The following is a 22,456-nucleotide window of genomic DNA, read 5'->3' as shown; positions in this document are numbered from 1 at the left end:
GAGTTATGTATATTTCACAAATGTTAGCATATTTGAAAAATGCTGAAGATGCTCCATATTTTAAGCTTGACTAAAATAAATGTTTACTTTTAAAACATAGAACAATTTGTAGGCTGCACAAATTGAGAACTCAGAGGAGGTTAGCAGAGAAAACATTAACACATACAGTAAGGTTGTTATAAAGATCAGCAGTTTTTATCTTTTCATTTTTATCAAAGTTGTCACATGCCAACTTGTAGAGCAAGTACTTAGAAAACCAGTTCTGTGTCTACTATGAGGCAGAAGCCTTAAATAGCACACTAATTTGGAACTCATTAATATCAAACTGATTTGGAACTCATTAATATCAATCATCTCGAAACAGTACACTGAAGATAAAGTATGTTCTTTGCAATGGAGTCCACTCCAGTTCTTTCAACTGTTCAAGCACCTTGAGTTCTGAGGTATTAAATCATTCTTTTGGCATGGGATATAGCTGCAAGTGGAAAGGACAAAGTGATTCACAAGCATCAATAAACATTTCAAAAGGCAATGTAATAGGTTTTGTAACAATGAAAGAACTCTTTAAAAATAGCTGTTTGCCTGGCTGGTGTAGCTCAGTGTATTAAGCATGGGCCTGTGAACCAAAGGGTCACCAGTTCAATTCCCAGTAAGGGCACATGCCAGGGTTGTAGGACAGGTCCCCAGTGGGGGGTGTGAGAGAGGCAAACACACACTGATCTTTCTCTCCCTCTCTTTCTCTCTTACCTTCTCTCTAAAAAAACAAAACAGCTGTTTGTCTGTTGATCTACAGCAAAGCATTAGTGATGAATTACCCCTCACAGGAGAACTGGTGAGTTCAGAAAATCTTGTGTTCTTTGGGTAGATGAAAGGAAGAAGACAGAAAGGCTGATGAAATATGTCTCACAGAAAATTAGAGACAAGGCAGGCTGAGAGATACAAGATAAGTCTAAAAACAAAAAGTGAAAGACTTGACAATTATTGAAAGTATAGAACAGTAAGAACACAAGTCTAAAGTTCCATAAGAGAATGAACAAATTTAAAAAAACAGAAATATAACCTAAAAAGGAACATTCTCAAGAAAAAAAGAACCAATATGTAGTATGCATCGCAATGTCTTGAGATTAAATAACATTTCAACTGGCCCCACCAGTTCTATCAATTATGTGCTTTTGCAACCAAAATACCAGGGTAAGAACATATTAAAACAATCAAAATGTTTGCTACTCTTTGTTGCCATGACAAAGCAAAATGAAAAAAATTTCACTCATTTTAGCAATTTTAAATGCTAATGTTTATTTACTGCTAACTGTGCAAAGGACACCAATTCAATACTGTGCAGTAAATCAGTTACATAAGTCCAATATTAAGCAATATAGCAAGCACATGGGACAAATCTAAAGCTGAGCACCATGTGCCTTCGAAACTGATATCACAGAATGCAAGTCACTTTAGACAATTCTTAAGAAACCTGAAGAGATCATTTAATATTGTTAGTTATCTAGAAACAAATACTCTTACTTTTGTTTTATTTTCTAGAGAAAAGTGGAAGTTAATCGAATTTTGTTGTTTAATGTGATGTTTGACAACAAAACCAAGGAAACTATTTGTATAACTTATTCCTTTTATCAATTGGTACCATAAATAATGTAACATTGACAGGCTGGCTGATAGGACGACAGCTGAATACAACAAAGTATGCTCAGCATGGGGCTAGTTGTACATTCATCTTGATTTCCTTATTCATAGCCCAAAATAATATTTCTTTATTGTAAAGTACTATTTTAAATCAAAAAATAGTCTTAAAGACAGATATAATAGTAACCACTCTAAACACAAAAATCACTTAAATACTAACATAAATGTTTTTTTAAAAAATCAAAATAGCAAGAAAAAAAAGCAGTGCAAGAACAAATCACACTGCAGAATCTTACATATTCTGAGGTACATAATGACAAGCTGAGGAAGGTGAAGTAATATAGCCAACTGGCCCAGGATTCACAGCACCATGAATCTGAGGAGAACCACCATATGCTGCACCAATGGGATTCCAGGGGGCAACATAGGAATAATCTGGCACAATGGGAAGGCAGGAATCAAAACCAGGCAAAGGTGGTTGCCCACAGGCATCTGACATCACTGGAAAATACACTGCTCCATGAGGGACAGGCACAGGATCACCATTTGGAAAAGTACCTGAAACAAAGAATACATGTAATACACTTTATATACAAAGATTCATTAAACACCAATATAAATGGATGTTATTATAGGTAAATATGAAATTTAGCCCTAACTGTCGGAAAGATTACAGCAATTGTACCAGGAGCACTTTAGATACAAAATGTGATTAAAACAGGCTACTGATATGACAAGATGGCAATAGAGTAGATGGAAGATATATTAACCTCCTCCCAGGACAAAACTGGAATTACAAATAAATTAAAGAAAAATTATCCTGAATAACCAACTGATCACTAGCTGGACAGATGCCTTATAACCAAGGACATATGGAAGAAACCATTTCACCACAATGAGACTAGTAGGGAGAGCAGAGGAGGCATGAGAGACCTGGCTGGAATCCCACAACTGGCAACTGAAGTTCTGGAGGGATGTTTCAGCAGCTGGAGGGGTGGTTCCCACTAAGCACAGTGGGGTCTAAACCCCAAACTGGGCTCCCCAGCCTATAACACCAGAGCCAGGAAAGGAACCCAGATAACAGTCAGCTGTGAAAAGCAGCAGGGTTTCTGCCTTCAGAGAGAGATGGATGGAGATGAAGAGAGTCTCTTAAAGGGCCAACACAAACTTTCATTTGCAGCCACTTACCCTAGGCTCTGGCAGAGGGAGGGCAGAGTGGACTAGACACGCTTAAGAAGAGTCTGGGATTGTTGGCTCTGGGGAGAGAACTAAAAGAATGGCTGCCAGGATCCCAGTGCTGAGTTATTCCCTGTACTTCACAAGACATCTTTCTCAGGCAGAGCACTCCTCTCCAAGTAGCATCAACTGGAGAGGAAGCAGTAGCCCCATCCACCAGAATTATTCTGAGCCACCCCGTGAAGTTCAACCAGGCCCCTGAGTACAGCTGTAGGTTATTATCTTGATGATTACATTTAAGACCAAAGGCAGGCAGATCTCTGGGAACTGTGAGACTTTAGCTGACCCTCCACCAGGCCCAGTTGTTGGTAAAGCAGGCCTGCGTGCACAGTCTGGTTCTTTCTGCACATACCCAGGCCCAACAGAGGGAGCCACAAGCTGTGGGTCACTGATAGCTCCAAACAGGTTTTCCAGGGCCAATCACAGGCAGTGTCTGACATAGGTCTGCACCAGAGTTTGCAGATCTACCAAGTATATAAAAACAAATACAAAGAAGCAGCCAAAACAGGAAGACAGAGAAACAGGCCCCAAATAAAAGAACAAGATAATTGTCCTGAAGACAAGCTAAACGAAATGGAGTCAAACAATTTATCAAATAGAGTTTAAAGTAATGATTATAAAGAAGTTCAACAGTACGAAAAAAGACACAGAAACCATAAAAAGGACCAATCAGAATTAAAGAACATAATATCTGAAATAAAGAATTCACTGGAAGGAATAAACAGTGGGGTAGAAGAAGCACATGAATGAATCAAGGACTTTGAAGACAAGGTAGAAAAAAACACCCAAGCAGGGTAGCAAAAAGAAAGAGACAAAAAAAATGAAGAGTTTAAGAAACCTTTTAAACAGTATGAAGCCTAGCAGCATCCACATCATGGGAATACCAGAAGGAGAACAGAACAAGGATCAAGAACCTATTTGAAGAAATAATGACTGAAAACTTCCTTAATCTGGTAAAGGGAAAAGACACACAAGTCCAGGAAACACAGAGAGTCCCAAACAAGTTGGACCCAAAGAGGCCAACACCAATATATATCATAATTAAAATGATAAAGCTTAAAGACAAGAAGAGAATCCTAAAACCCACACGAGAAAAGCAGGTAGTTACTTACAAGGGGGCAACATTTAGAGTGGCATCTGATTTCTCAACAGAAACATTTCAGGCCACAAGGGAGTGGTATGAAATATTCAAGGTGATGAAAAGCAAGGACTTATAACCAAGGCATTATTAATAATAAAGTATTACCCAGAGAGGCTATCCATTTAAAAATGAGGGAAATTCCAAGACAAGAAAAAGCTAAAGGAATTCATTAACATCAAATGAGTACTGCAACAAATATTAAAGGACTTGCTAGAAGAAGAAAAGAGAAAGGAACAACAAGAGGAAAACAGCCTAACAATAAAATGGCACCAAATACATTTCTATTAATAATTACCTTCAATGTAAATAGCTTAAATTCTCCAATCAAAAGACATAGGGTAGCTGAATAAATTTAAAAAAAAAGATCCAAGCCCTGGCTGGTATAGCTCAGTGGATTGAGCGCGGGCCTGGGAACCAAGCAACCACGGTTCGATTCCCAGTCAGGGCACATGCCTGGGTTGCAGGCCAGTTCTCTTCCTCTCTCCTTCCTTTCCCCTCTAAAGATAAATAAATAAAATCTTTAAAAAAAAAAAAAAAAAGATCCATATACACACTGCCTCTAAGAAACCTACCTCAGATTGAAAGATATACACAGACTAAAAGTAAAGGGATGGAAAAGATGTTACATGCAAATGGAAAGGAAAAAAAACTGCTGGCAATACTTATATCCAACAAATAGACTTTAAAACCAAAGATACAGTAAGAGACAAAGGACACTATATAATGATAAAGGGAACAATCCAACAAGAGGATATAACCCTAGTAAACATTTCTGTAACTAAAATAGGAGCACCCAGATATGTAAAACAAATCTTGGTGGACATAAAGGGAAAGATAGAAATATAGTCATAATTAGGGATTTTAACACCTCACTGACTTCTGGCAGAAAAATCAACAAGGAGGCAGCTGCCTTGAATGACATACTAGATAAAATGGATTATAATTGATATCTTCAGGGTGATTCACCCCACAGCAGCACAATATACATAATTTTCAGATGCACATGGAACATTTTCTAGGATAGACCACATAGTAAGACACAATACGAGTCTTAAAAAATTTCAAGAAGATTGAAATGGTATCAAGCATCTTTTCTGACTATAACGCTACAAAACTAAAAATCAATCACAAGAAAAACACTGAAAAAAATACAGAGAGACATGGAGCTAAATAACATGGTATTAAACAATGAATTGCACAACAACAGTATCAAGGAAGAAATAAAAAGATACCTTGAAACAAATGAAAATAAGGACACCACAATCCAAAATCTATGGGACAGTACGAAAGCAGTACTAAGATGGAAATTTAAAGCATTACAAGTCTACTAAAAAAAAACAAACAAGAAAAAGCTCAATAAATAAAATAACCTCACACTTGAAGGCACTTGAAAAATAACAACGAAGCCCAGTGAGTAAGAGGAAGGAAATAATAAAGCTCAGAGCAGAAATAAACAAAATAGGTTATAAAAAGTGATTAAAAAAGGTCAATGAATATACAAGTTGGCTCTTTGAAAAGATAAACAAGGTAGATAAACTTTTTTTTTTAATTTTTAAATTTTATTTCAAGGTAGATAAACTTTTAACCAGACTCATCAAGAAAAAAAGAGAAAGGACCCAAATAAATAAAATCAGAGACTTCCGCCAAGATGGAGGCATAGGTGGATGTGCTGTGCCTTCTCACACAACCAAGTTTAGAGACAACTAAATATTAGCAACAGAAAACACAGCCAGAACACGGAAAAGTGAACTTTTCGGAAGTCCGTTAACAACAAATTCTTCAGCCTGACCAGTAAGGGACGAAACCAGCGGCTGGTGAAGTGGGATTGCACAGGAGGTCTCGGTCAGCTGGACTCAGGCGCGGAATCCAGACACGCAGAATCCAGGCGCAGGGTTGGACCTAGTGAGCGACCGAGCAAACCACCAGACAAGCGACCGTGGGGGAGACAGCGGGGGAGGGGTGCTGTGTGTTGACTGTGGTTGCGCATTTGTGCGTGGGCAGACAGGCGAGGGAGTGGGCGGTTGGACCAGGGCCCAGCGGGTCCCCGCGGCAAGCGGCAGTGGAGGGCACCACCATTTCCCTGCTCTGACCCCAACTCCACATATAGCCTCATAACCCAGCGACTCTGAGTGGCCCGGCCCAGTTGAACCACCTAAGACGCTAATCCTCACCCAGCTGTGAGAAACAGCAGAGGGGGGTCGCCATTTCCCCGCTCTGACCACGCCCCCACATACAGCTTCACAACCCAGCGACCTGGGAGTCCAAGGCGCCACTTCTCACACTTAAAGGGCGCGAAAAGACCAAAAATGTCGCAAGAAGATCTCAAAGCCCCAGAGCCCATAGATCTAAGTGATGAAGAAATAGCAAAACTCTCAGACGCACAGTTTAAAACACTGGTCATCAGGATCCTCACAGAACTGGTTGATTATAGCCACAAATTAGACAAATATATGAAGGCGAAACTAATTGAAATGAATGGAATTGCACAGGAAACCAAGAGCAATGAAAAGGAAACTGGGACTCAAATCAATAGAGTGGACCAGAAGAAAGCAAATAATGGCCAAACAGAAAAGAGTCCAGAAGCAAGAATTCAAAGAAATGAGGAGAGTCTTAGGAACCTGCAGGACATCTTTAAACGCTCCAACATCCGAATTATAGGGGTACCAGAAAGGGGAAAGGCACAGCCACCAGTGGAAACCTTATTTGAACAAATAATAAAGGAGAATTTCCCCAATCTGGCAAAGGAAATAGACTTCCAGGAAATCCAGGAAGCTCAGAGAGTACCAAAGAAGTTGGACCCAAGAAGGAACACACCAAGGCACATCATAATTACATTAGCCAAGATTCAAATGAAGGAGAGAATCCTTGAAGCAGCAAGAGCTAAGGGGACAGTCACCTACAAAGGAGTCCCCATCAGACTGTCAGCAGATTTCTCAAAAGAGACCTTCCAGGCAAGAAGGGGCTGGAAAGAGGTATTCCAAGTCATGAAATCCAAAGCCCTACAACCAAGATTGCTCTATCCAGCAAAACTTTCATTTAGAATGGAAGGGCAGATAAAGTGCTTCTCAGATAGGATCAAATTCAAGGAGTTCATCATCACCAAGCCCTTATTATAGGAAATGTTAAAGGGACTTATCTAAGAAAAAGAAGTTAAAGAAACATGAACAGTGAAAGGACAACAAACTCACAGTTATTAACAACCACACCTAAAACGAAAGCAAACTAAAAGGACAGCTATATCAGGAGTGGAAACATAGAAATGAAGATCTCAAGGAGGGTTAGCAACAGGGGAGTGGGAGGAGGAGAAGGGGGGAGAAGGTACAGAAAATAAGTAGCATAGACAGTAGATAGAAAATAGATGGGGGGCAAGAATAGCATGGGAAATATAGAATCTAAAGGACTTGAGACACATGGTCATAAACTAAAGGGGGGGTAATGGTGGGGATGGGGGGTAGGGTGGAGGGGAATGAAGGGGGGAATAGAACAACTGTAACAGCATAATCAATAAAAATATTAAAAAATAAAAAATAAAATACTGAAAAAATAAAATAAAATAAAAATGAAGTTCCAATGAAAAAAAAAATAAAATCAGAAACGAAAGAGGCAAAATAACTGATGCCAAAGAAATACAAAGGATTGTAAGAAAATACTATGAACAATTATATGCCAACAAACTGGACAACCTGGATGAAATGGACAAATTCCTAGAAACATACATCTTCCAAAAATAAATCAGGACGATTCAGAGAATCTGAATAGATACACCTAATGAAATTGAAGCAGTAACTCCCAACAAACAAAAGCCCTGAACCAGATGGTTTCACAGTTGAACTTTACCAAACATTCTAAGAAAAACTAACACCTCTCCTTCTCAAACTATTTCATAAAATTCAAGAGGAGGAAAGGCTCCCTAGCTCACTTTATAAGGCCGGCATTATTCTAATTCCAAAAACAGATAAAAAGACTACAAAGAAAGAAAATGACAGGCCAATATCCCTGATGAACACAGATGCTAAATTTGTCAAGAAAATGTTAACCAAGTATAGAAATGCATCAAAAAGATCATACAGCAGAATTAAAGCGGGATTTTTTTCTGGGATTGCAAGGTTGGTACAACATTTGCAAAATAAAAAAATGTGATTCACCACTTAAACAAAATGAAGAATAGAAACTACATGATCATATCAAAAGATGCAGAAAATGCATCTGATAAAATCCAAGAGTCATTTATGACAAAAACTCTCAGCACAGTGAGATTTGAGGGACTATACATTAACATAATAAAGGCAATATAAGACAAACACTACCAGCATCATATTCACCAGACAAAAACTACAAGTGTTCCCCTTAATACCAGGAGCAAGCCAGTGATGTCTGCTTTCACCTTTCTTATTCAACATAGTACTATAAGCCCTAACTACAGCAATCAGACAATAAGAAGATATAAAAGACATCCAAAATTGAGAATGAAGAAAACTGTCTTTATTTGCAGATGAACCTCTATGTATTTGAGGTACAGAGAGAACCCCTAAGACTCCACCAAGAAGCTACTAGAACTGATAAATGAATTTAGCAAAGTAGCAGGATACAAAATTAATATCCAGAAATCGGTTGCATTTTTACATACAAATAACCAACAAAACTGGAAACTAAAGGGAAAATCTCATCTGCAATTGCTTCAAAAAGTAAAATACCTAGGAATAAATCTAACCAAGGATGTAAAAGACCTGAACTCTGAAAATTATACGATACTGAAGAAGGAACTTGAAGAAATTGCAAATAGGCAGAAGCACATACCATAGTCATGGATAGGAAGAATTAGCATCACTAAGATATCCACACTACCCAATACTATCCACAGATTCAACATAATTCCTAACAAGATTCCGGTGACATACTTCAATGAACTAGAACAAGTATTTCAAAAATTTACATTGGACCACAAAGGACCCTGCATAGCAACTGCAATCCTGAGAAAGAAGAATTAAGTTGGAGGAATCATGCTACCTGCTTGCAAATTATACTATAAAGCCACAGTGATCAAAACAGCATGGTTCTGCCCTGGCTGGTATAGCTCAGTGGATTGAGTGCGGGTCTATGACCAGAGGATCACGGTTCGATTCCCAGTTAGGGCACATGCCTGGGTTGCAGGCCAGTTATCTGCAGGGGACACACGAGAGGCAACCATACATTGATATTTCTCTCCTTCTCTCCTTCCCTTCTCCTCTAAGGATAAATAAAAGCTTAAAAACAAACAAACAAAAACCAGCATGGTTCTGGCATAAAAACACACATATAGATCAATGAAACAGAATACAGAGCCCAGAAATAAACCCACACTTTTAGAGTCAGTTAATATTCAACAGAGGAAGCAAAAACAAAAAAATGAGCTAAAGATAGTCTATTCAATAAATGGTATTTGGAAAATTGAACAGATATGTGCAGAAAAAAATGAAACTAGACCACCTTCTTACATCACACACAAGAATAAATTCAAAATATATTAAAGACTTAAATATTAGAGTGAAGACGATAACAATCCTAGAAGAAAATACAGGAAGTCCCTGGCTGGTGTGGCTCGGTGGATTGAGCACCAGCCTGAGAACCAAAGGGTCACTGGTTTGATTCCCAGTCAGGGCACATGCCTGGGTTGCAGACCATGTCCCTCTAGTGGGGGGTGCACAAGAGGCAACCACACATTGATATTTTTCTCCATTTTTTTCTCCCTCACTTCCCCACTGTCTAAAAATAAAATAAAAAATCTTTAAAAAATATATAGGCAGTAAAATTTCAGACATTGCTTATTGCAGTATTTTTACTGATATATCTCCTAAGCAAAGGGTAATGAAAATATAAACAAATGGGACTACATCAAAATAAAAAGGTTTTGCAGAGTAAAGGATACCATCAACAAATAAAAAGAAAACCAGCAGAATGAGGAACACAGTCTCCAATACATCTGATAAGAGGTAATATCCAAAATTTATTAAAAACTTATAAAAGTGAACCCCAAAACAAAAAAATCCAATTAAAAAGTTGGCATAGGACCTGAGTAGGCACTTTTCCAAACAGGACATACTGGTGGCCAATGCTCAACATCAGCAATCATCACAGAAATGCAAATTAAAACCATAATGAAATATCACCTCACACCTGTCTGAATGTCTATCACCAATTAATCAACAAACAAGTGCTGGTGAGGATGTAGACAAAGGGGAACCCATTTGCACATTTGCTGGGAATGTAGACTGGTCCAAACACTGTGGAATGCAGTATGGAGATACCTCAAAAAATTAAAAATGGATCTGCCTTTTGACCCAATGATCCTTCTTGGAATTTATCCAAAGAAACCCAAAACACTATTTCGAAAGAACATAAGTCCCCCTATGTTCACTGCCACGTTAGTTACAATCACCAAGATATGGAAGCAGACCATGTGTCCATTACTAGATAAGTGGATAAAACAATTATGGGACATTTACCCAATGGAATACTACTTGGCCATAACAAAGAAAAAATTACCCTCTGCAACAGCATAGATAGACCTGGAGAACATTGTGCTAAGTGAAATAAGCCAGTCAGAGAAAGACAAATACCACATGGCTCTACTCACAAATGGAATTTGTAATGAACAAACTGAACTAACAAGCAAAATAGAGACAGACTTATACACAGCAGGATGACAGCTATGGGGGGTGTTTATGGCATAGAGGGATCAAATAAAACAATAAAAGGTCTCATTGGCATGGACAACAATCTGGTGACTGCATGGGTGAATGGGGTATAAGGGTGCTAAATGGCAATGGAAAAACATAAAATAAAAGTTTAATCAAAACAGGCTAATGAAAGATTATATGAACATTTCCTAATTTAAAAAACTTATACCCCCCCACATACATACATGTGTATAAAGTGTCAAATGTGTTCTAGGTATAGTGAGAGATATTATTTCTGAGATGATTTTGACATGAAGAGACTAAATACATATAAAAACATTTGCTAGAGTCCTCCTAGTCAATGAAGTTCTAATAAGAGTTGGTCACAATTAAGTTATCTAACAGTTTTCCAACATAACACATCATCCAAATAATTATTTTGTATTACTGTAGCAATTAAAAACTCAGGTATGTGTACAGTCCAATCTATACTTGAAGGTATAGTTTTGAAGAACATTTAAACATTTAAGTGTCATTTCTTGTGTATCATTAAGGTCCTAGCATCATTTTTTTTTATTAAAAAAGATTTTAGGGTTTCAAGATGGCGGTGGACTAGGACGGAGCAGAGACCAGTTCCTAGTACAAAAGAGACAGAAATCCATCCGATCGGAGGAGGTGAGGCCAGCAAGCCAGCAGATGCCAAGCATATATGAAAATAAGAGACCAGAAACCTCATCGGTCACGGAGGAACCAGAAGGTAGGGAGACAGCAGCGGTACAGCAGTCTCTGGGACGGAGCAGGGAGAAACAGCCGGTGCAGGGTAGGGGAACCAGCGCCCTGTGGCGAGAGCCCAACGGTTCCTGGGGACAGCCTTCAGCGACCGGAGGGCTCCCTCCCTGGGATTCTTCTGCCGGGCAGGCCGAGTGGCCCAGGCACAGAGGTGTGGAAGAAATTTCAGCCTGCGCGCAAGTTGGGGATCTAGTCGCTCCACACGCAGTGGGACTGGGCAAGTTCCTGAGGGCACCTAGGCCAACGTTCAGTGCCCGAAAAGCTCCCTCCCTAGGATTTTTGGGCCTGGGACCTGCCAAGCGGCCCAACCAAAGGGGAGCAGAGGTGATTTCAGTCTGTGCATAGCTCGGAGGTTCAGCGCCTGGTGGGAACTGTGTCTGGGAGAGTGCCTGAAGGCGCCTGGGACAGCGTTCAGCGCCCGGACGACTCCCTCCCTGGAATTTTTCTGCCAGGCAGGCCGAGTGGCCCAGGCACAGAGGTGTGGAAGAAATTTCAGCCTGCGCGCAAGTTGGGGATCTAGTCGCTCCACACGCAGTGGGTCTGGGCAAGTGCCTGAGGGCGCCTAGGCCAACGTTCAGCCCCTAGAAAGCTCCCTCCCTAGGATTTTTGAGCCGGGGACCTGCCAAGTGGCCCAACCAAAGGGGAGCAGAGGTGATTTCAGTCTGTGCATAGCTCGGAGGTTCAGCGCCTGGTGGGAACTGTGTCTGGGAGAGTGCCTGAAGGCGCCTGGGACAGCGTTCAGCGCCCGGACGACTCCCTCCCTGGAATTTTTCTGCCAGGCAGGCCGAGTGGCCCAGGCACAGAGGTGTGGAAGAAATTTCAGCCTGCGCGCAAGTTGGGGATCTAGTCGCTCCACACGCAGTGGGTCTGGGCAAGTGCCTGAGGGTGCCTAAGCCAACGTTCAGCGCCCAGAAAGCTCCCTCCCTAGGATTTTTGGGCCCAGACCGGCCAAGAGACCCAACGAGAGGGGAGCAGAGGAGATTTCAGCCTCCACACAGTTCTGGGACCAGCACCCGGCGGGGTGCTACTACATCCCTAGGGTTTTTTTTTGTTGTTGTTTTTTTTTTGCCAGAGGTTGGCCAGGGGACCCAGACAAACACAGGAGCAGAAGGGATACACACCACGCAGCGTGCCATGACGAGCACACAGAGTTTCTAGGTCTGCGCCCAGTCCTCAGATCGGCTCCCGGCTTCCAGTCTACCCCCCTCAGACTATCTGGAAGCCCAGGACGCTGAGGGGTCCTGGGAAAAGAGCTGAGACCCTCAACCCCCTCCCTTTCTGGCCAAGCAAGGTGGGGGGCCAGGAGACTTGTTTGATAGAGTTTACAGAGAGGGTGCGGAGGACAAAGGGCCCCAACCAAAGACTCTGTGGTTGCCAGCCCAGGAGAACTCAGAGGTACAGCCTGGGGCTCTGAATCCAGTAGACACGACAGCCTGGTCTGCTTCACACCAAGCTTGGCAGCGAGCCCAGGACTGGGCAGAGGGTCTGGGGCCTCCCAACTGAACGGGGGCAGGCCTGTGCTCAATCCCGAGGGAACCAGGCAACTAGGCTGGTGCAGGTGCCTACAAACACAGCAAACCAGACTATGGCAGTAACCCCTGGGTGGGGAGCGCTGTGAGAAAGTCCTAGTTCCCCATTGTAGGGAGCTGGGGGAGAGGCGCCAAGTGTCTGGATCCTGAGAGGGGCTGGCTGAAAAAATCAGAACAATCGACCCTCAGCCAACTGCAACCAGAAAAACCGGTTCGGCTAGTTTGAAGCCAACAAGTGACATTCCTTTTTTTTTTGAGGTTGTTTTTGAGAGATTATTTGGTGCATTTTTTGTTTCTTGTTTTTTTTACTTTATTTTATTTTTATTCACCTTTCTTCCTTCTCCATTCCTTTTCTTTATCTTTTTGCTTTTTTAAAGTAATCTGTTATTTCTTTTAAACTTTATTACTGTTTCATCTTTCCATACTTTTGTCCTCTTTTCCCGGATTTTCTGTTTTATTTCTTTTTCTTTTCTTTCTAAACTTATTGCTCTTTCTTCCATTTCCCTACCATTTTTTTCTTTCTTCCTTTTATTTCTTTCCTTATCATTTCTTTCTTTTACCCACAAGAGTCACAATCAACTTGAAAATATAAAAAGACCAGAGCTGGACCCATAGAAGAGGCCTCCCAATAGTAGAGCCAGAGAGACAAATTGCACATTGTTGTAGGAGAGAAGCCACAAGTTGCTGCATATTTGAGTAGGTGGAAGCAGAGAACAACAGGATAACCAAAAGAGGCTGCACCATTGAAATTCACAGGCATTCCACCACAAAAGTTCATACCATAAACCCAGGGTGTCAAAACAGATTAATCTAAGAAGCTGAGGCTAACAAGAAGAGTCTCACAAACAATGGGAAGACAAAGAAACAATCCCCAAATGAAAGGAAAGGAGGAATCCTCAGAAAGAATGTTAGATGAAACAGAGGCAAGTCAACTATCAGATACTGAATTCAAAGCATTGGTGATCAGGAAGTTCAAAGAGCTCACAATCAGCTACCAGAAACTACAGGGAAGTTACAATGATCTCACTGTGAACTATATCAACATGAAAAAGGAAATGGAAATTATTAGCAAGGGCCAAGAGGAAATGAAGAATACAATTTCTGAATTAAAAAACACAGTGGAAAGCATTAAAAATAGGGTGGATGAAACAGAAGATAGGATTAGTGAATTGGAGGACAAAGTAGAAAGCATCTCACAGAAAGAACAGGAAAGGGAAAAGAGGCTCAGAAAGAATGAGGAGAGATTAAGAGAAATGCAAGACAATATGAAACGTAATAATATCCGAATAATAGGAATACCAGAAGGAGAAGAAGAAGAACAAGGGATAGAAAACATATTTGAAAGAGTAAAGAGAGAAAATTCCCCTAATTTGACAAAAGAAAAAGTCACACAAATCCAGGAATCTCACAGAGTCCCATTCAAGAGGAACCCAAAGAGGCCCACTTCAAGACACATCATCATTAAAATGGCAAACTTCCAAGACAAAGAGAGAATCTTAAAGGCAGCAAGGGAGAAAAAAGAAATAACATACAAGGGCATCCCAATAAGGTTAGCCACTGACTTCTCAATGGAAACACTCCAAGCAAGAAGAGATTGGCAAGAAATATTCCAAGTAATGAGAAACAGAGGCCTACAACCAAGGCTACTTTACCCAGCAAGGCTCTCAATCAAGATAGAAGGCCAAATAAAGAGCTTCCAAGACAAAAGAAGTCTAAAAGAATTTGCTGCCACCAAGCCAGCTCTACAAGAAATACTAAAAGGTCTGCTTTAAGGAAAGGAAGGAAAAGAGACAGACAGAGAGGAACACAGGTACAAAAATGGCAATGAATAAGTACCTATCAATAATAACCTTAAATGTAAATGGATTAAATGCTCCAATCAAAAGACACAGAATAGCGTCATGGATAATAAAGTATGACCCACACATATGCTGCCTACAAGAGACCCACCTCAGGACAAAAGACCATCACAGACTAAAAATCAAAGGCTGGAAACAAATTTTCCAAGCAAATGGACAAGAAAAAAAAGCTGGGGTAGCAATTCTCATATCAGACAAAATAGACTTCAAAAAAAGAGCCATAAAGAGTGACCCAGAAGGTCACTTCATAATACTCAAGGGAAGAATCCACCAAGAAGACATTAACATCATAAATATATATGCACCCAACATAGGAGCACCAAAATATATAAGGAAAATCTTAGAGGAATTCAAGAAAGATATAGACAGCAACACAATTATAGTGGGGGATTTTAACACCCCACTATCAAAAATGGACAGATCTTCCAAACAAAATATCAACAAAGACATTGTGGCATTAAACAACACCCTTGATGAAATGGACCTAACTGATATATACAGAGCTCTTCACCCCAAAGAAGCTAAATACACATTCTTTTCAAATGCACATGGGACATTCTCAAAGATAGATCACATGATAGGGCACAAAACAAGCCTCAACAAATTCAAGAATATTGAAATCATACCAAGCATTTTCTCTGACCATAAGGGACTGAAACTGGAAACCAAACCCAAAGGAAAAAACCCAAAACACCCAAAATCATGGAGACTGAACGGTATGCTATTAAACAATGAATGGGTCAAGAATGAAATTAGGGAAGAAATCAAAAAGTTTCTGGAAACAAATGAAAATGATCTCACAACAACCCAAAACTTATGGGATACAGCCAAGGCAGTCCTGAGAGGGAAGTTTATAGCAATACAGGCCTACCTAAAGAAAACAGAAACATTTCAAACAAATGAACTTACTCTACGCCTGCAAGAACTCGAGGAACAACAACAAAAACAGCCCAAAGCAAGTAGAAGGAAGGAAATAACTAAGATCAGAGCAGAACTAAATGACATAGAGACTAAAAGTACAATTCTAAAGATCAATGAATCCAGGAGTTGGTTCTTTGAAAAAATAAACAAAATAGACAAGCCTTTAAGTAGGCTCATCAAGAAAAGAAGGGAACAGACACAAATAAACACAATCAGAAATGAAACAGGAGAGATTACAATTGATACCACAGAAATAGAGAGGATTGTAAGAAAGTACTATGAAGAACTGTATGCCAAGAAATTTGAGAACCTAGGGGAAATGGACACATTTCTAGAAAAATATAATCTCCCAAAACTCAATGAAAAAGAAGTAGAACACCTGAATAGACCAATAACAGCAAAAGAAATTGAAGCAGTAATCAAAAAATTCCCATCACACAAAAGCCCTGGACCAGATGGATTCACAGGAGAATTCTACAAAGCATTTAAGGAAGAGCTAACCCCATTCTTCACAGACTATTCCAAAAAATCCAAAAGGATGGAAAACTCCCTAACTCCTTTTATGAAGCCAGCATCATCCTAATTCCAAAACCAGATAGAGATACAACAAAGAAAGAAAACTTCAGGCCAATATCGCTGATGAACATAGACGCTAAAATCCTCAACAAAATATTAGGAAATCGCATCCAACAATATATCCAAAAGATTATACACCCTGACCAAGTGGGATTCATCCCAGGGATGCAAGGATGGTTCAACATTCGCAAAACAGTAAATGTAATTCATCACATAAACAAAAGCAAAGACAAAAACCACATGATCATATCAATAGACGCAGAAAAAGCTTTCGATAAGGTACAACACCCATTTATGATAAAAACACTCAGCAAAATGGGAATAGAGGGAACATTCCTCAATATAATAAAGGCCATTTATGAGAAACCTACAGCCAATATCATACTCAATGGACAAAAACTAAAAGCTTTTCCACTAAGATCAGGAACAAGACAAGGATGTCCACTTTCACCACTCCTATTCAATATAGTATTAGAAGTTTTGGCCACAGCGGTCAGGCAGGAAAAGGAAATAAAAGGCATCCAAATAGGAAAGGAGGGAAACAAAACTGTCACTGTTTGCAGATGACATGATAGTGTACATGGAAAATCCTATAGACTCTACCCAAAAACTGCTCAAACTAATTAATGAATTTGGCAAAACAGCAGGATACAAAGTCAATATCCAGAAATCAAAGGCATTTTTGTATACAAACAATGAATCAGCAGAAGCAGAAATCAAGGAAAAAATCCCATTCGATATAGCAAAAGAAAAATAAAATATCTGGGAATAAACCTAACCAAAGAGGTAAAAGACCTGTATGCAGAAAACTACACAGCACTGAAGAAAGAAATCAAGGAAGACACAAACAAATGGAAACATATACCGTGTTCATGGATTGGAAGAATTAACATCATCAAAATGTCCATACTACCCAAAGCAATATACAGATTCAATGCAATACCTATTAAAGTACCAATGGCGTATTTCACAGACATAGAACACTTCAAAAATTTATATGGAATCATAAACGAGCCCGAATAGCAGCTGCTCTTTTGAGAAAGAAGAACAAAGTAGGAGGGATCACAATACCTGATATCAAACTGTATTACAAGGCCACTGTAATCAAAACAGCCTGGTACTGGCATAAAAACAGGCACATAGACAATGGAACAGAACAGAGAGCCCAGAAATCAACCCAACCCTCTACAGTCAATTAATATTCGACAAAGGGGGCAGTAACATAAAATGGAGTAAAGATAGCCTCTTCAGCAAATGGTGTTGGGAGAACTGGACAGCTACGTGCAAAAAAATGAAACTTGAGCACCAACTTACACCATACACCAAAATAAATTCAAGGTGGATAAAAGACTTAAATATAAGCCATGACACCATTAAAGTCCTAGAGGAGAACATTGGCAAGAAAATCTCAGATATTCCACGCAGCAACATTTTTATGGATATGTGCCCTAGAGCAAGGAATATAAAGGAAAGAATAAACAAATGGGATCTCATCAAAATAAAAAGCTTCTGCATGGCTAAAGAAAACAGTATTAAATTAAAAAGACAACCAACTGTATGGGAAAACATATTTGCCAATGATACCTCAGACAAAGGTTTAATCTCCAAAATATACAAAGAACTTACACAACTCCACTCTAGGAAGACATCGAACCCAATTAAAAAATGGGAAAAGGACTTGAACAGACACTTCTCCAAGGAGGACATACAGAATATCCAGAGACACATGAAGAGATGCTCAATATTGTTAGCTATCAGAGAGATGCAAATTAAAACCACAATGAGATACCACTTTACACCAGTCAGGATGGCTATAATAGACAAAGCAACAAACAACAAATGTTGGAGAGGGTGTGGGGAAAAGGGGACCTTAGTTCACTGTTGGTGGGATTGTAGACTGGTACAACCATTATGGAAAACAGTATGGAATTTTCTCAGAAAAATAAAAATTGCCCAGCAATTCCACTGCTAGGATTATACCCCAAGAATCCTAAAACATCAATTTCAAAGAACCTATGCACCACAATGTTCATAGCAGCACAATTTACAATAGCCAAGAGTTGGAAGCAACCTAGGTGCCCATCAGTAAATGAATGGATCCAAAAATTGTGGTACATATACACCATGGAATTTTATGCAGCAGAGAGAAAGAAGGAACTACTACCTTTTGCAACAACATGGATGGAACTGGAAAGCATTATGCTGAGTGAAATAGGCCAGGCATTGAAGGACAAATACCATATGATCTCACCTTTGACAGGAAGCTAAAGAATAAAACAAACAAGCAAACAGAATAAAAACAAAGACGCTGAAATAGAGAACAAGTGGGCAGCGACCAGAGGGGAGAGGGAAGGGAACTTAAGGGGAAAAATGGGGAGGGATTTTGAGGAACAAGTATGAAAGACACAGAGATGAGGACTGGGGGCGGAGGGGGAAATGGGAGGGAGGGGGAAACCGGGCGGGGGGGAAGAGAAAAAAATGTACTTGAAAAGTAACTAAATAAAATTAAAAAAAAAAAAGATTTTATTTATTTCTAGAGAGGGGGGAAGGGAGAAAGAGAGAGAAACATCAACATGTGAGAGAAACATGGACTGATGATTGCCTCTGTATGTCTCTAACTGGGGATCTAGTCTAAAACCTAGGCATGTGCCTTGTCTGTGATTTCAACCTGAGATCTTTCGTTTTGTGGGATGATGCCCAACTTGCTGAGACAGACCAAATGAGGCACTCCTGGCGTGAATGTAATTTAAATACAGTTTGCTACCATGACACAAATGCACTGGAAATAGATGCTGTTGTAATCTTCCTATATTAACTATATAAATATTAAACAAAAAGGAGTACTTCATTACTTGGGATAACTTAGATTAGCTCATTCTGTGAAATTAAGACCATCACCGTTTCATGGTTCACTAAAAACAAAAATAGCTGTATAAAAGGTATCTGGTACAGACTTCCAGCCAAGATGGAGGCATTGACAGATATGCTTTGCTTTCTTGCACAACCAATAGAAAGATAACAATTTAAAAACAAAAACCACCCAGAACTGTCAGAAAATCAAAGTGTATGGAAGTCCAACAACCAAGGAGTTAAAGAAGAAACACTCATCCAGACTAGTAGAAGGGACAGAGACAGACAGCCAGGGTGCAGATGGACAGCTGAGGTGTGGTCCCACATTCCTCTGCGGATTAACTAGGAGGAACAACTGGGGAACGAGACAGACCACACAATCTAACATTCCAGTGCCAGAAAAACAAGCCTCAAAACCTCTGGCTCTAAAAATCTGTCACGGGGTGGAGTTCGGCAGTGAGAGAAATTGCCAGTCTCACAGGAGAGTATACTGGAGGGATCCATGGGGTCCTGGAACATATACAAGCCCACCCACCTGGGAATCAGCACAACAGCAGCACCTAGAAGGATGCAATTCACTTGTGGGAAGTGGGGGAAATGACTGAAAGCAGAGAGAGAGCCAAGCAAACGGCTCCATTCCCTCTCTGACCCCTCCCCCACATTCAGTACCACAATGCAGCAAAGTGGGTTGCCCCACCCTGGCAAATACCTAAGGCTCTGCCTCTTACAATGTAACAGGTAGGCTGAGACAAAGATATATGGACTGAAAGAACAGATCAAAACTCTAGAAAAAGAACTAAGTGATGAGGAGATAGCCAACCCATCAGAGGCAGAGTTCAAAACAATTGTAATTGGGATGCTCAGAGAAATGATTGAGTACGGCCGCAAATAGAAGGAAAAAGTGAAGGCTTTACAAAGTGAAATAAAGAAAAATATACAGGTAACCAACAGTGAAGGGAAGAAAACCAGGATTCAAATCAACAATTTGGAACAAAAGGAAGAAATAAACATTCAACCCAAAGAGAAAGAAAAACAAGAATTTAAAAAAGTGAGGACAGGCTTAGGAACCTCTGAGACAACTATAAACATTTCAACATCCAAATCATAGGGATGCCAGAAGGAGAGGAGGAAGAGCAACAAACTGAAAACTTATTTGAAAAACTAATGAAAGAAAATGTCCCCAATCTCGTGAAGGAAATAGGCATACAAGTCCAGGAAGCTCGGAGAGTCCCAAACAATTTGGAACCAAAGAGGACCACATAAAGCCACATCATAATTAAATTGCCTGAGATTAAAGGAGAGAATGTTAAAAGCAGCAAGACTAAAGGAGAGAGTTACCTACAAAGGAGTGCCTATAAGACTGTCAGCTGATTTCTCAAAAGAAACCTTACAAGCAAGAAGTGGCTGGAAAGTATTCCAAGTCATGAAAGGCAAGGACCAAGTAATCCAAGATTACTCTATCCAGCAAAGCTATCATATGGAATGAAAGGGCAGATAAAATGCTTCCCAGATAAGGTCAAGTTAAAGGAGTTCATCACCACTAAGCCCTCATTGTATGAAATGTTAGAGGAACTTGTCTAAGAAAAAGAAGAACTATGAAGAGTAAAATGACAACAAACAACTATCAACAAATGAACCTAAAAACACAAAAAGAAAAACAACAAAAACATAAACTAAGCAAACAACTAGAACAGGAACAGAATCACAGAAATGGAGATCACAAGGAAGGTTACCAGCAGGGAGGGGTAGTGGGAAGAATGGGGGAAAATGTACAGGTAATAAGTAACATAAATAGTAGGGACAAAATAAACAGGTAGAGATTAAGAATAGTGTAGGAAATGGAGAAGCCAAAGAACTTGTATGTTTGACCCATGAACACGAACTAATGGGGAGAATGCTAGAGGGAATAGGGGTACCAGGTAGAGACAGATAAAGGGGAGAAAAAAAAATGGGACAACTGTAATTAGCATAATCAATAAAGTATACTTTAAAAAATGTATCTGGTATAAAAATGCAATAAATGGTGATACTTTAATTTTTATTACCATGTACCACATCACACAACCATACTAAGAGTAAGATTCTATAGTGCTAATATTTGAAAACCATTAATATACTTTTAAAAAGGAAGCAGGGAGAGAAGGGAAATTTACATTTCTCACTTGTACCAGGTATAATATACGTATACATGAGGTCTCATTTAGGTCTTATAACAACCTGGCAAGTCAGGTATTTCCCATTTTATAGAAAATCAGGCTTAGGGAAGCTAAGTAATTTAGCCAACATCACCACTATCAAGTAGCCCCACTGGAATGCGAAACAGGATTGGTTAGGTTAGTCCACACCATTTCTTCTTACCTCCTGCTGATTCTTTCCAAGAAGGGTCATCCAAAGATCCTATTCTAAGTCGTTCAAAGTTCCTCATTATCTAATTACACTGTGAGCTTTTTATACCATTACATAATTTTAATGCTCTCCTACTTTTTTGGTATTTTGATCTGTTTACAGTCTTAAAGATTGAGGATCCCAAATAACTTTTTTCTGTGTGCTTTATATCTATCAATATTTACCATGTTAAGTATTAAACTGAGAGAGTGAAAAATACTAATTCATGTAAAATAAGACCTTTAGGTTAACACAACATCTAGGCAAAATGAGTTTATTTTCACAAACAAAAGATAATTTTGACACAAGTGGCATTGTTTTACACTTGGGCATATCTCTAATGTATGGCTTAACATACAATAGCTGGATTCTCATATCTGCTTCTGCATTTAATCTATTATGATATATTGTTTTGGTTGAAGTACATGAGCAAAATCTGGCATGATACAGTTATATACTTGGAAGAGAGAGAAGTCTTTTAATAACTAGCCTTTCCAGATAATTGTAGGTCTTCTTTGATGCTACACCAAAACTAGGTAAGTGGTAGTTTCTCAAATATCAGTATAAATGTGAATTTTTCATACTCTGTTAATAATAAAATCTACTGTTTAATCTTGCATTTTGGATAGATCCTCTATAAAATCATGCACACCATGCATTGGTAAATGGGAAATATTATTTCACTAAGTTACACAGTTTGAGACTATAAGAATGGTTGCTTTGCCTATAATTTCCCAAATGCCGACATATTTCATTACATGATGTAAAACAAACACATTCATTAATAGCCCTAAGTATTGAGAAGCTGTCAAGGTCATGGTGACAGATGTTAATCTTCCAAAATTTTAATGTTTATTTGAAAGCTAAAGTTTTTAC

At 39.5% G+C, this 22,456-nt stretch overlaps 1 protein-coding gene across 1 annotated transcript in view; it reads right to left on the bottom strand.

The window, feature by feature from the left end:
• Positions 1–1,155: 1,155 nt before the first annotated feature.
• ALG13 (ALG13 UDP-N-acetylglucosaminyltransferase subunit) overlaps positions 1,156–22,456 on the bottom strand; it is a 107,267-nt gene continuing 85,966 nt past the window's right edge. The window contains 1 exon segment of the mRNA XM_037142524.2: positions 1,156–2,196. Coding sequence (XP_036998419.2) covers positions 1,931–2,196 — 266 coding nt within the window. The 3' untranslated portion in view covers positions 1,156–1,930.

The sequence above is a fragment of the Artibeus jamaicensis genome, unplaced genomic scaffold, assembly GCF_021234435.1.
Source record: "Artibeus jamaicensis isolate MK-2021 breed Jamaican fruit bat unplaced genomic scaffold, CSHL_Jam_final scaffold_461, whole genome shotgun sequence".
Taxonomy (NCBI): Eukaryota; Metazoa; Chordata; class Mammalia; order Chiroptera; family Phyllostomidae; genus Artibeus; species Artibeus jamaicensis.
The sequence above is the reverse complement of the archived record's forward strand: the minus strand, read 5'-3'. Positions and strand labels throughout refer to the sequence as shown.